Source organism: Varanus komodoensis, unplaced genomic scaffold (assembly GCF_004798865.1).
Source record: "Varanus komodoensis strain SLA01 unplaced genomic scaffold, ASM479886v1 scaffold1, whole genome shotgun sequence".
Taxonomy (NCBI): Eukaryota; Metazoa; Chordata; class Lepidosauria; order Squamata; family Varanidae; genus Varanus; species Varanus komodoensis.
In genome coordinates this window covers 68,638,981-68,652,697 of record NW_025335268.1, presented here as the reverse complement: position 1 = coordinate 68,652,697, position 13,717 = coordinate 68,638,981, and the positions used below count along the sequence as shown (strand labels likewise).

Sequence of the window (13,717 nt, the reverse complement as noted above, 5' to 3'; positions counted from 1 at the left end):
CTCAGAGTTAATGACTACTGGCCATGCGGACTGAGCCTGGGAGCTGCAGTCCAAAGCATCTCCAGGACAGCAGGCTGTGGAAGGCTGAACTAGAGCTTTCCACAAACAAGGAAGGTGTCCTTTGATTCACACTTAACTGGGGGAAAGAAACTTTGAGTCAACCTATAGTTCACCCCTTTTACCTGTTACATACTCATTCTGGTCGGCAGGACTTTGCATTTCCTTTGCAGCCTGCCTAGGAGAAGAATATAAGCTACTCTTCCTGATGTTTTTATTTGTATATATTTGATCAGAATTTTTTTTATTGTACCCTTCCTCCACAGAGGTCAGGGAAGTATATATGACCCCCCCCATACTCTCATTTTATCATCACAACCACACTGCAAGAAACGCTAAGCCAAGAACACACGTGGCCCAAGCCTGTGCCTCGGCATGGAACGATGCCTGTTCTCTTTTCCCTTCCCAGAAATAGTGAGAATGAGCACCAAGAGTCCAAAATCCTCTTTTTCATCCTATCAACACCCTAAAGTGGGCAAACACTTTACTGAAGCCACATCATGGTCGCACACCCTAAGAGTGAGCGCTACAGTTACAGCCTTCAGTTCATAGTGGGATTTGAAATATAAGAAGTGTCCATTCATCCCAAGTAGCCCTAATCTACCCATAAGAGTTAGGAGAAGACTGGGGGTTATGGGGGGACCTTCCAGGCCAGAGGCCGCCTCCCCCCCACCCCCCGGCTTCTGCAGCCTCTACCATTCTTTGTCCCCTTTCTCTGTATGATAACCTGATTCTTTTCCAAGCAAGCACACCCATTGACTGCCTCCAAATGGCAGCCTGAGCTCTTTCGTGAGGTCTCCGGAGACAAGGTTAGCCGTGTACTTGCCTGGGAAGAAGGTGCTTAGCCCGGCACAGTCACAGAATCAAAGCCAGGCAAGACACACTCAGGTGACAACGCAGGGTGTGAGTGAGCGTGCCGATAGATAGCACTGCCTGCAGATAGTGATTAGGAAAACAAGACTGACCGTGGGGCTGCAGGGGTGGGGGTGGGGGATAAGACCTGAGGGCTGCTGAAATTCAGAAGACAAACAAATGAGGCATCCATTTTCCAAGCTAAAAGGAACAGAAGGCAAATCTGCTGCATTTTCTGGGAAGAGGGCGAAAGGGTTCTCACAATACATGAAGAAAGAACCCCCCCACCCCCACAGCCCTATTTCAGGATTTAAAAACAAGCCCCTCTCTGAGTGAGATGCTTGTGCAGCAACACTCCTGGGGCCTAAAGCAGGGGGAGGCGATGGGGACCTCTATTCAGGGAAATGCCCTCTTTGGTGTGTGGAAAAGTGCTGGGAATCGTAACCCCGGCACCTCTGGGGAATTTCCTTGGAAGAGAACACTGCGCACGGCTCCTGCCAAGCATTGCCTGCTGGCCCCAGACATGACGAACGCCCTCCACATTTTTTAGCCAGTCCCCAGGCTCAGCGGGAGGGGAACGCACACAGCTGCACTCCTTTTACTCCACTCATACTAGCTCTGAGCTTGGGCAGCCCTTAAATTCCAAGGGATTTAGGTGGCGGGGACAAAGAACATGAGCAAAAGAGTATGTGGGAGGGGAGGTAAGTGGGGGAAGGCAAGGGCAGCAGAAGGGGAAACTGAAGGTGGGAGCAAATCTCGCATCGCTCTCACAAGACACAGACACACTTTTTACAGGTCTGAACTTGCTATCCTAATAATTACATTATTACTCTTAATGAGTGGTCCTTGTGGTTCAACACACATTCTCTCGAATGCTTTTAACAACCTACTCATACACACAGGCTACTGCTGCAGAAAGAAAATAAGGCAAGTCATGAGGATAAGAAAACCATGTCCCTGCACAGAATGGCGGTTAGTTAAAAGAAATTAAAGGAAGGGATAGAATGGAAGCTTTCAAAATGAAAAGAGGCAGAAAATGAGGTCCCACAAGATTCTAAATTAGGCCAGGTGGCTTTTTGACATCGCCAAAATGATTTGCAGGGTTTAAAGAGAACAAAACAACACAATTCTGGTGTGAATGAACAGTACCCACTCAGGAATAAGAACTCTGCATTTTCACTGGAAGTGTCAATGATCTATGCTCTAATCTGACAGTGGGGAAAAAATGTAATGCCAGAATTAATTAGGATAGAGATAAAAATGCAGCCAGTAACTCTGCTGTCATATAAACCTACACTGTATCATCTTTCAGAATATTAGAAGAGCCTGTAGTTTCCACATATCCTGTACAATATTCTTGCCATCTTTTTGAAGAAGAACTCGTCTCCAACGTGCTTGTTCGCTCTTTCATGATACACTGACAAATATCGGGGCGAATAATTGGAGAGCAACAATCAGTTCCTGAGCTCAACTTTTGCAAAGGCCTGTTTCTCCGTTTAATGGCACAAACTTTTCTGTGAGTGCAGAGAGCAGAAAAATCAACCTGGGACGCTTTTCCCCATGACATGCTTCTCTGCAAGGATTGATAAGTCTGGAGAAGAGTGTGTCTGATAACTGTTTTCCACTCACAGTTGAAATTTGTTTTCGGAGCATCCTGCCAAGAAATGCAAGCTAATGGCATTTTAGGCATGTGGCCTTCATTCTAACGAAAAGGATACCAGTCTAGCTTCCCTGCTCTCCAAACAAGGAGCATAAGCACATGTGGCTCTTGTGGAGAAAGGATGCATCACACTGATATTCTTACGCTGCTCAAGGAGAGAAGGTGATTTAAGGCTGAGAAGTGCAATCAATCTGGCTGATTTCCTGCTGTTAGGCACAGCTGTGTTCCAGGAAAAAAATAGACTTTCTCTTCCTAGAGGCATATCCGGCACCACCACATTGGGTGCATAAGCAAGTATCAAGTGAATGTGTCCTTTGAGTAAATAATTAGGATTTCCGAGGGACAGACTACAGATGCACCAACATTCCTGTAGATTTCCTACGCTGCACTGAAGCTTACAACAGCCTCTGCCACGGAGCCATGACGAGGCACCATCTCAAAAGGTGGGCGAGCAAACCAACTGCATGGGGCTGGGAGCTCCTGGAGCAGCCGGTCACCTTCAAGTCACTTACCTGCTACTGGCAGGTCCAGCTTTGCTCGTTTCAGTTCTGCCATGGAACTTTGGAGCTGGTCTATTACAAAGTCATCCTCAAAGAAGAAATCTTTGGCGAGAGTTTCCTGAAGAAATTGTACAAGTTCTTCCATTTGCAATTTCATCAGGTGTTCTAGGTTGAGGGGGAAAGAAGATGGCATCAGGGTGTAGGGATGACACTAAAACATATCTGTGCATCCTTTTGCTAGAGGAGATGGAATTTGGTTTGCATTCTTGAAAGCAATGTGCACGGATAACTGAAGTGGGTGTCTGGAATTCTTCTGGAATCCTGAGTCTCTCAGGTTGGAGTTAAATGCTACATAAGCACCTGCTGCCACATGGCAAGCCCGCTTCCTTTTGCACTAGCCCCTTGAACTTAGGTGGCGAGTCCTGGCGGAAATGAAGTCAATGAGAGGGAAGTTTTAGCATGCTCAGAGGAGCCTCTCACCCGTTCATGGCCAATACAGGTCAGGCCGGTAAGCAGGAGAGACAGAACCTTCCCAGTGGTGGCCCTATGCCTCTGAAATTAACCTCCATCAGAAGTTCATAAAATCCCATCTTGGAGGCCTCCAGGAAAGCTTTCAAACTCCACCTGCTTTCACTTGCCTTCCTTTAAGTAGCCTGTTGGTTTTCTCTGGTAAAGGTCTGGATTTTATAAAACTGATTTTAATTGGCAATCTGTTTTAAGGGATTATATTGAAATGTGCTTATGTGAATTTTTAAAAATTCTATCTCCTTGGTGTGATTTTTTTTCTTTGTACAACTTCTTGAGAGGGTTCCTCCCTTAAAGGTAGGGTGGAAATAATTTTGGATTTAAACAGACACAGTCTCAAGCTTCGGAAAATTTGGAAAAGAATCCTTAAAAACAAACCTACCTAAGGGCCAAAAGCTTGGTCATGAAATCTGCATAATTCCCACGTCCAAAGGAAATGCTGAAATGTGCTTGATAGCTTGAAAAAAAAGTGAAACTTTTCTCTGGACTGCTCCCAAAAATAAATGTTCATGTGAAGGTGATGAGACAAAGTTCTTACCTTTCTGGAATACCTAGAGACTTGGGGAAATGTGGAAAAGGTGGAGGGGACCGAGAACAGTCAATGCGATACAAAAAGAAAAAGGGAAAAAACCTAGAGGCTCATACCCAAAAGGGTGAGATATATTTGCTGCTTTGTTTCCAACTGACAGCTGCCAAGGGTCTACAAAGCAACCTACATATCCACCTCACTCGGTCAATGTTCATGAATGTTATCCACTGACCTTTGGCAGACGCTTAGCAAGACACTGGCTAAGCTCCAAGTTCTGGACAGCTGAAAGTGCACACCTCCAAAGGGGTGACAAAAGATGTGCCGTGCCTTGGACACTTGCGCCACTGCTGTTTGACTTGGTGGTATCAGGGGCAAGTTTACCAAAAGCAAGGAGTCGCTCATGTTCGTGCCAAGTGGCTTGCTCACCGCCCTCCACAACTCAGGCCACGGTCAATCTCCAGGATTGGAGGACATGCCAACGCACTGCACATTCAACAACTCTAGAACAAGCCCTGGGTTGTGAGGGTGATTTGTTGTGCCCAGATATGCCACCCTACAGGAAGCAGTACCAAGTCATGCAGCATGAAAATCCATGGTGCCATGAAGGGCTGCCAGGAAGTGCAATTCCAGGCAGAGACTGGCCGCCCTGCCCTGGCACATGCACCCTGCCTGCAAAGCCTCAACAAAAAGATGGCCTCCCTGCCCCCAGACTCTGCCTCTCCTACAGGAAAGTGGCCAGGGCAAGGGAGCTGGGTGCACAAAGGTACAAGGGGCATAGCAGCACCGGTGTGAACATCCGAAAGGCCCTCCATTGAATTATTTCAGCTATTTCTATCCTGCCTCTCAGCTTGATTTGACTAACAGAAAAGTCTAATAAAATACAACACAAACTGCGACTTAGCCCTTCAAACAATCCAAGCAACAAGGTACAGATTACTCTCCCTGGCCATGACGCCAAAGTATTGGCAGTTTCCGTCATCAAAGACTTGCAGGAGTGGGCTTCGCAGAGCCGCCTGAAATCAACAAAGTAAGGGAAGAGCATTTCTGCAGAAGGCTCCTTCTAGGACTTTGGAGTGACACTCAAAACCATCTGCTGCTGCTGACCACTGCCAGTTCAACCTGCTTAGAAAGTACGACTTTGAGCAGGGCCCTCCTAGTCAACCGCAATATGCCTGTTGGTTAGGAAGCAGTGAGAGACACCAACTTTGTTCTGGGTTCTTAGATTACCGCAGTGTTTGCAGCGACTGTTTCTGGTCAAGAGAGTCTCCTGAATGGCTATTATTGGTGGCCTTCAAGAAGGCGAAAGAGAAGCATCCACTTGGCCCCCTTTGCAAAGGAAGAACAAAGCAGAAATTGCATTTCTGAAGAATGCTCCAACCTTTTTGTAAATTGAAATGCTCACACCAAGGCAACTGACCACTTCATAAGGCAGGTTAGCACCTAATGCCAGGACAGAGCTCTTACTTCTGTGCAGTTTCAAAATGGTGTAAGACATTGCAGTGAGAACCCGCTCTCCTTCAAGTATGTAGATGTCCCAGATCCTGAGCGTTAACCGAAAGGGAGTCTGCAATGACAGAACCACGGAGAGGAGTCAGGACACAAAAAGTAGCGTTTGCCACAAAACGTGTGCTGGGATGATAGGAGCAGGGGTGGGGGAATCAAACCACCAAGGGCACTCACACGGTCAAGGAAACACTGGAAAAACCACTTCATTGTGTAAAAAGTAGTGCTGACCTCCTGGGAGTCCTGCCAAGAAGAAACAGTTTAGGAACCTCAGGTAAGAAAACAGCTTCATGCAATTCAGGCTTCAGCAGAATGCAAATCCAAAGTCAAATGACGGGGCATGTCCAGGCTGAACCTTGCCTAATCTCATGGGCATTGGGTCTTCTCTCAGGACCAGTTTTAGCCCTGGTCACCTTGGTGGGTGGCCTATGCCGGAAACCAGACAGGAGAATGGCCCTTATTTGTTTTGTTGGACCTTTCAACAGCATCCAGTACCGCTGGCCATGGAATCCTGGGACTCTGCCTAGTAGGAACCTGGAGGCACCATCATAAGGAATTCCATCCTACCTGCCTGAACAGTCTCAGAGAGGGGTGCTGCTTGGCCCTTATGCCATGTCTCTTGGGGCTCTCTTCTATCCTCTGTGCTCTTCAACATCTTCATCGGGAATAAGCAACTTCTGGCCCTCCAGATTTTTGGCCCACAAGTCAGCATCCCTCTCCACTGGCTATGGGGGGTGAAGGGAGCTGCAGGATGGAGGGTAAGTTGCCCGCCCCTCCTCTATAGTCTCTACAACCACTGGGAAAAGTCACCCAAGGTTCTGGAGCTCCCCCTCATCACATGGGTGTGCACATATCCACACTCTTTTTTTCCGCTAATGAAAAAGAGACTGTGGACGTTATGTACTACAGCTTGAATGCAGTGATGGACTGGATATGGGCTGGCAGGTGGAAGCTAAATCCACACAAGACAGTAGAAATGTTGATTAGTAGATGAATTAGTTAGGAACGGAAAGTACAGCCTTCTCCGAGTGACTTTAACTCTAACTCTCTCATTTCAAGGGGTTTTCGTTTCATCTTTGTTATTGCTACAATTTTCTTTTGATTTGTAAACTGCTTTGAAGACCCTTGATAGGGTCAAAATCCAGTATAAACGTATATTTCAAATAAAAATTAAGGACAAGCAGCACAATTCAACAGAACTGTTATGAAACAAGGCTTGGGTCTTGTGTGCCTTTGAAAATGCCTCTTGCTGTAGGATTATGTTGGTTTTCTGTGGACAGAATGGGCAGTGGCTGGGGATGCTGGGAGTTGTAATACAAGATATGTAGAGGGAACATGTGGCTTTAGGCCTCTAGGACTTTGACCAGCCCTATGCCGTAGCATTAAGCAATCATGTACACTGAAACTAAACAAGAGGCTCTACCTGAATTTTCCAACTCAACAGAAGGACTTCGAAAGTTGTTGAAATAGTCAAATTATCTCACACAAGAGCCCGCCACAAACATGGTTTGCATAATGGACTGGCACAGTTAAGAAGCAAAGGGGACTCAATATATGTAGGCGCCAAATCTGACTTTTTGTAAAACAACACAACGCAAACCAGAAGCCAGAAGTACAGACCATTGTGTGGTTTCCAAAACTACCAATGCAAATGGAAGGGAAACAATCCACCCACTTTTTCTGGGATATCTGATCTTTAGGTCATTTTTTAATGTTCATTCACTCATACAACAAATTGCTCAACATGGAGAAAACGGACCTGCTGTCTAAGTGCAGAAGTGCAGTTATCTACAGGGATCTGACTGGCAAAAGCCTGAGTGGTGGTTAGGGGGCTGGACTGGGGACCTGGGGCATTCAGGTTCTAGTCTCCATGCAGTCATGTAGCTCACTGGGTGACTTTAGGCCAGCCACTCACTCCTAGCTGAACACCCCTCACAGGGTTTTTTGTTGTGAGGATAAAATGGGAGTCGAGGAGGACCATGCAAGCCACCTTGGGTTCCTTACAAGAGGAAAAGAGGTGGATAGCAATACATTTGGGATGAAGACGGTGGTGACAGTGGTACTCCCTTTGTGGAATTCTTTCTCCATAGAGGCCCACCAGATGCCAACTAGGTTTATCCTTTCAGTGCCAGGCAAATACTTTTCATTCTCCGAGGCTTTAAATGTATTTTAAAATATTTTCTTGTGCTGTTGATATGGTCTGTGTACCGTGCCGTTTTTCTAAACCACCCCAGATGGTCCACTGAAGGGTGGTCTAAAGATCTTGAGTGACCAGATCAGAAAACCGATTTAATGAGTCCAGGATCTGTTTGAAAAGTTGCATCCAGGAAGACCCTCTTCTCCAAACTTAAAGCAACAAGCAGCAGTGAACTGGATGTGAACTCTCTGGGAAAATGGAGATCACAGTTTATGGGCACAAGCCACGTTTCAAAGGGTTCTCATTTCCCCCTAGCTAATCATTTAAACGCAAGCAAGCTTGCTCATTCACTTACTCATCCAGACTGATCAATGATTTTTGGGGTGTGTGTGTGTGTGTGTGTGTGTGTGTGGAACAAAGGAAACCAATATACTTGCTATTAGCAGAAGTATATTTAAAGCACTAGCTATAGCTACCAAAGACTGGAGACTGCAGCCGCTAACACATTTACTGGGAATGAAGTCTCTCCGAATTCAGCTGCACCTTCTTCCCGATAAATGTGTTCAGCTCTGCAGCCTAAGGCTACGGCTGGTCCTGTCTCTCTAGCAATCTTATACCCTGTCAGAGTTAATATCAAGTTCCCTGAAACAGAAAAGGAATATACTTCCTAGGAGGAGAGCACGCCTTGGTTCCTAAGCTTCTGATACAAAAAGTGAGAGGCCTGAGACTTGCCAGACAAGTCAGAAAAAGTTTTCCTAGTTGATATCAGTGATATTTTTAAGCACAATGTGCACGGGATCTGGAGACCTTGACAACTCTTAACTAGACCTCATTTGTTACCACAGCTCCTCCTTTCCCCTGAACCCACTCTGAAAGAAAACTGGGAATTGCTTGCCGCTTCTTGAATATTCAGAAGGGCAGCTGGCACGGTGGCCCCATGTGTCACAAACTTTGCATATCCCAAGTTATCCTTCTTGAATTCACTGTACTTCAATGGATCCATCTTAATAGTTATCACAATTGATCCATATTTTATGGTATTTCAATTGATCCATCTCTGTGGTCCTAGGAGAGAAAAAACAAAGCTCAAATCCATAAGAATGGGTTTGCACATTTCCACGGGGCTGCAGAAATATTTCCAGTTAGTCTCTTCCGTTCAGAGTATGCTAAGCACTGACTAGATGGATCAATCTAGTTCATCACGGGGCTCGCCTGAAATGTCAAGGTCAATGGAATGGGGAACACTTTTCTGCCCGGGATCTTACAGAGCCACTGCCCACCTGAGCACTGACACTATCGGGGCAGATGGGATAACACTCTGGCTTGGTATAAAGCAACTTCATAGGTTCCCCAGGCACCCGTACAAGTAAATTAGAGAAGAATTAAATATCATGGTTGACCTTTTCACCCAATGAATAACGATCAACTTCAAATTCATGATGGCATTTACTTACAAAATGCTGCTTAAGCTTAGACAAAAATTTCTTCATTATTTTGTCATGATGTTCTTGAAACCTCAACAGCTTGGGAAAACCAGGAATAAAAAAACCTAAAGGGCAGGAGAATAAAAATAAAATAAAATACCAACTAATTCCCACAAAATATGTTCACAGGTTTTAGAAATGATCTAGCTGTCAGATGAAAGAATTCCCAAAGCAATTTTTTTTAAAAAAAACCTTAAATATCAAGCAAAATGAAACGTCTTGTGGCACCTTAAAGATTAACAATTTTTGAGACATAAATTTACATGCTTGGAGCCCATTTCATCAGAGGCACGAAAGCTGCCAGGACATATAGATAAGGATGCAGACTTTACACAAGGGCTACTCGGATGTATTGCCAAACCTTGATTTGCAATTATAAGCATCAGCAGGACAACCCTTGCAATCAGCATGCGAGGTGAGAACATTCTGGACCCAGAAGTAAACCATAATGGGTTGCTTCGACCTGAGATGGCAAGCCATCTGGTTAGCAAGCAGAAGTGCAAAAGGGGAGGAAGGAGCTCACGGACCTGGGCTTGCTCCAGTAATGTCAAACCATGGTTTTACGTAATATCTGAACACCACCATGGTGTTTCCAAAAGCCAAAGAAAGTGCAAGACATGAGGAGGTGTCCCACTCCTATGAAAGAACTAGATGAAATTAGGATTGATTACTCGAAGGAACACCCTATTCCTCCTGGGTTTATACAACACAGATGCACCACAATGATGGCCACTACCACTGAATTTTAGCTACTGAATGCTTGGGATTAAATTTGCCACACTCTTACATTTGGCATAATAATACATTTGCTGTCTTGTCTGTTCTTAAGGTTTTGAATGCCGCTTGGATTTTATATTTTTATTGTATTTCACTAATTCTGTATTGCATTTTATCACCTTGTTTTATGAATTGTTGTACACCGCCCAGAAGGCTTCAACTATGGGGTGGTATAGAAATGAACATAATAATGAAAATAATAATACTAAATGCATATACCAAGATGAAAATACTAATTGTTCCACCCTGGAAACAGCAAGAAACCAATTCTGCCCAAGCGTAAATAATCCTTTTCTGTTTTATGGTATAGACATAGGAAAACTGCTTTTAACCATAATTTTCAACACATTCTGATTCATAATCACTGGGCTGATTGCAACCCCCTGAATGTGCTGTACACAACTCGCTCCTTGCCAATGAGATCACAGTCTGGCCTAAGCTCTTTGCACACCATCGCCAACAATCCCCTAAACACCACTGTAATAGGCTTGTTATCCTACTGCTTTAAAATATTTTTGGATTAACAAGGATCACATTAATAGCCACTGAACTATTACAAATACAGTCTCAGGTGCAGAAGTGTCCGTGCTCAAAATGGAACGAGATTAAATGGCAACTTTGCCACAAGCGCTGAAGTGGCATACCATGCAGAGCATGCTTGGGTCCTGAGAGGAGTTTCACCAGGGCCCAGAAGGCATCTTCTTCATTCATATACATAAGGAGTAGAGCTGTGATGTGGCTCATGCCCTGACAATAGCCAACTTCCTGGAAAAGAAACAGACAAAATATTTAACAGTTTTCCATACAACAACAAAACTATCAGTCAAGGCTCCACAAAAATGAAATAGGTAACTCTTGTGGCATGAAAAGGAGGCTGTTAGGGTCAATTCAGATGCGGACCGAGAAATAGCATGCCCGTAAATCCCTTTTTTGGCTGGCTGGCTGCTAGGCCAGTGGGAAACAAGAGAGACATGAAATGAAACAAGACTAAATCCTTGGCTGTCACAAGCAGTGCTACTGCTGCAGGAAGAGCTGCTGTGCCCTGAACGGTTGCCCTGAAATGCTGAGAAGTCTCTAAACACCTGACTGTCAGCAGAATAGGCTCTTCATTCAGTTTTCTATACTTCCTGGCCAGTTCCACTCCTACCTCTGCAGGTGTATCCCAGGTAGCCCCTTGCCCTTGGGACACCTGCCCCCCCCCCCACATTACTCTGCAGGTGAAGGTCCACGTGATGGAATAGTCCCAACCTGAGAACAGTCCTTGCACATGGAATGCTTGCATTTCAGACAGAAAGAGAAAGCTACACCTCTCCCCTTCTTTCTCCCTTTAAGGTATTTTCACAGGGGTATCTAGCTCGAAGAAGACTTCTCTGTAACTTAAAGAATCAAATATTTATTCTTTTAAGATTTTTATCCCACCTTACTCCAAAGGTTTAAAGGGTGGCAAAACTTGAAAAGCAATACTGTAACACACTAGAGATTTAAAATATACTGGATGTACTTCTATATAGACTCACATACCTAGGGAGTAAGTGCTGCAGAACTGAATGTTAATTCTAAGAAAACAAGTACAAGATTGTGCTTACTTTATCTATTTATTTTATTTATTAAAACATTTCTATGCCGTCCCATTTGCCGAAGCCTCAGGGCGGCTCACAACATAAAATTAAAATATAATACATACAACAAATTAGAATACTGTGTTCAGTTCTGGTTGCCTTACCTGAAAAGGACATTAAGTTGGGAAAAGTACAGAAAAGGGCAACAAAAATGATCAGGGGGAGGAAGAGTGACTATGACAACGGAGACTGTCCAGCTTAGAACTAAGAGGAGACATGATAGAGGCATCTAAAATAATGCATGGTGTGGAGAAAATAGAGGAGGAGACATTTTTCTCTGACTCCCAGGGCCATTCCATGAAGTTGATGGGTGAGAGGTTTTGCACAGATCAAAGGAAGGCCTTCTTCCCACAGCATATAGTGAAAATGTGGAATTCTTTGCCACAGGATGGTGGCCAACCTGCGAGGCTTTGAAAAGGGGCTGGACAGATCCATGAGGGAGGAAGCTTTCAGTGGCTACTGGCCCTGTGGAATGTGTGCTACCTCCTTTTACCAGAGGTGGTATGCCTGCAGCAGCCAGGGCAAGCAGGACTCCTGCGCCCACCCTGCTTGAGCGATCCTGTGGGCAGCTGCTTGGCGAGACTAGATGGGCCTTTGATCTGACCCGGCATGGTTTGTCTTAGGTTCTTACGATGGAATGGGCGCTAGTCCATAAAAGCTTATGACCTGTTTGTCTTTAGGGTATCATAGGACATGTTGTTGGTCTTGTTGCAATAGACTAATGCAGCGACACCTCTGAAAGCAACCCCTCAATATGTGTGTGGATGATGGGGGGGGGGAGAAATGCCATTTGCACCTGTCCTATGATGTTTTTGATGAGTTGATTGAGCTCTCATCTTTTTCCTAAAGTTTCTGGTCCTCGAGTGTTCAGACAAAGGTTTGCAAAAAATACTTTGGCAGCATCTGCCGAAGAATTAGAAACATTTTCTCTTTGCCTTCTCTGCAGAACTGAAAAAAACCTTGGATACAACCCAACACAATTAGGCCCATTTTAGCCCCTAGAATGTTTACTTCCATGGCAATAGAATCTTTTAAAAGTAAGTGTTATAAATGAACAAATATAGATCTCTCTCTCTCCCTGTATATATGGACACCCACAGAGAGAGAGAGAGAGAGAGAGAGAGAGAGAGAGAGAGAGAGAGAGAATAAGCTTACCGTATTATATACAGAATATGCAGCTAAGACATGGAATAAAGCTTGCTGCCTAAAGAGAAAAAATGTAAAGCAAAATCAGTAACATTCAGAACTGTTTTTGACCAGACTACTGAAATGGCTACTAAGCCTTGACAATATGTCTCTTGCGTCAGTGCACAGAATGGCCTAAATATCACTTGATGTGGAATCTGAATTGTCTTAAGAAGAATTAAAAAAAAATATGTGTCCGGTTTTAACGAAGACGTTCAGGAACATCTACGAGTTTTCTCACTGGCATTTTTGACCTTTTCTTCTGAACAGCAAATCCCAATACCTGTTCACAACCCGTTTTGTGAATTCCCTTCAGTTTAGAATGTGGTTTGAGGGACTCCCACAGCTTCACCTGCCAAGTGGTCAGAAGGCAGGCAGGAGTTGCCAGTTCGGAAATACAGGCCAAAAAAGCACCGTAAGGAACATGCTTCCTTCTCAGGTTCCCAGCTGCAGACAGTGGGAGTTTGGTTTCTGCCTCACGATAAAACACAGGGTGACTAGCATGCAGAAAATTAAATGAGTATTTTATATCACTAAGGAGAAGGTATGATTGACCACTGCATGTTAAAATATCTTACAGCCCAAGGGAGTGGAGGAGAATGTCAGCAATTCTTCTGTACAAGAACAGCGGCAACAAAAGAATTCCGCTTCTTTCATGAGCGAGAGAGTAAAGGAGGTTGTGAGCAGAGAGTGGCTTCAGAAGGGTGATAAGGGACGCTTGGAAAAGAAATCCAGTCAGGCAGAACAACAAGGGGGTAGTCTGAAAGCACCCATTCACAACTGCTTCATGGATGCATGCAGAAGTGACATTTAACATTTCTAGCAGTACAGAATCGATACTTCATTAAATGGGGCTGGGTGATTTTGAAACAAAAAGGAGCATTCAGGG

The 13,717-nt window shown here is 44.7% G+C and overlaps 1 protein-coding gene across 6 annotated transcripts in view; it reads right to left on the bottom strand.

Moving 5' to 3' along the window:
* USP6NL (USP6 N-terminal like) overlaps positions 1 to 13,717 on the bottom strand; it is a 147,458-nt gene that overhangs the window by 18,568 nt on the left and 115,173 nt on the right. For all 6 annotated transcript variants that reach the window (XM_044428008.1, XM_044427983.1, XM_044428018.1 and 3 more), the window contains 6 exons: positions 12,799 to 12,847; positions 10,669 to 10,789; positions 9,218 to 9,312; positions 5,804 to 5,869; positions 5,588 to 5,687; positions 3,082 to 3,234 (listed from right to left, as the gene is read on the bottom strand). In XM_044428008.1, coding sequence (XP_044283943.1) covers positions 3,082 to 3,234; positions 5,588 to 5,687; positions 5,804 to 5,869; positions 9,218 to 9,312; positions 10,669 to 10,789; positions 12,799 to 12,847 — 584 coding nt within the window. The remainder of the gene's footprint in view (positions 1 to 3,081; positions 3,235 to 5,587; positions 5,688 to 5,803; positions 5,870 to 9,217; positions 9,313 to 10,668; positions 10,790 to 12,798; positions 12,848 to 13,717) is intronic.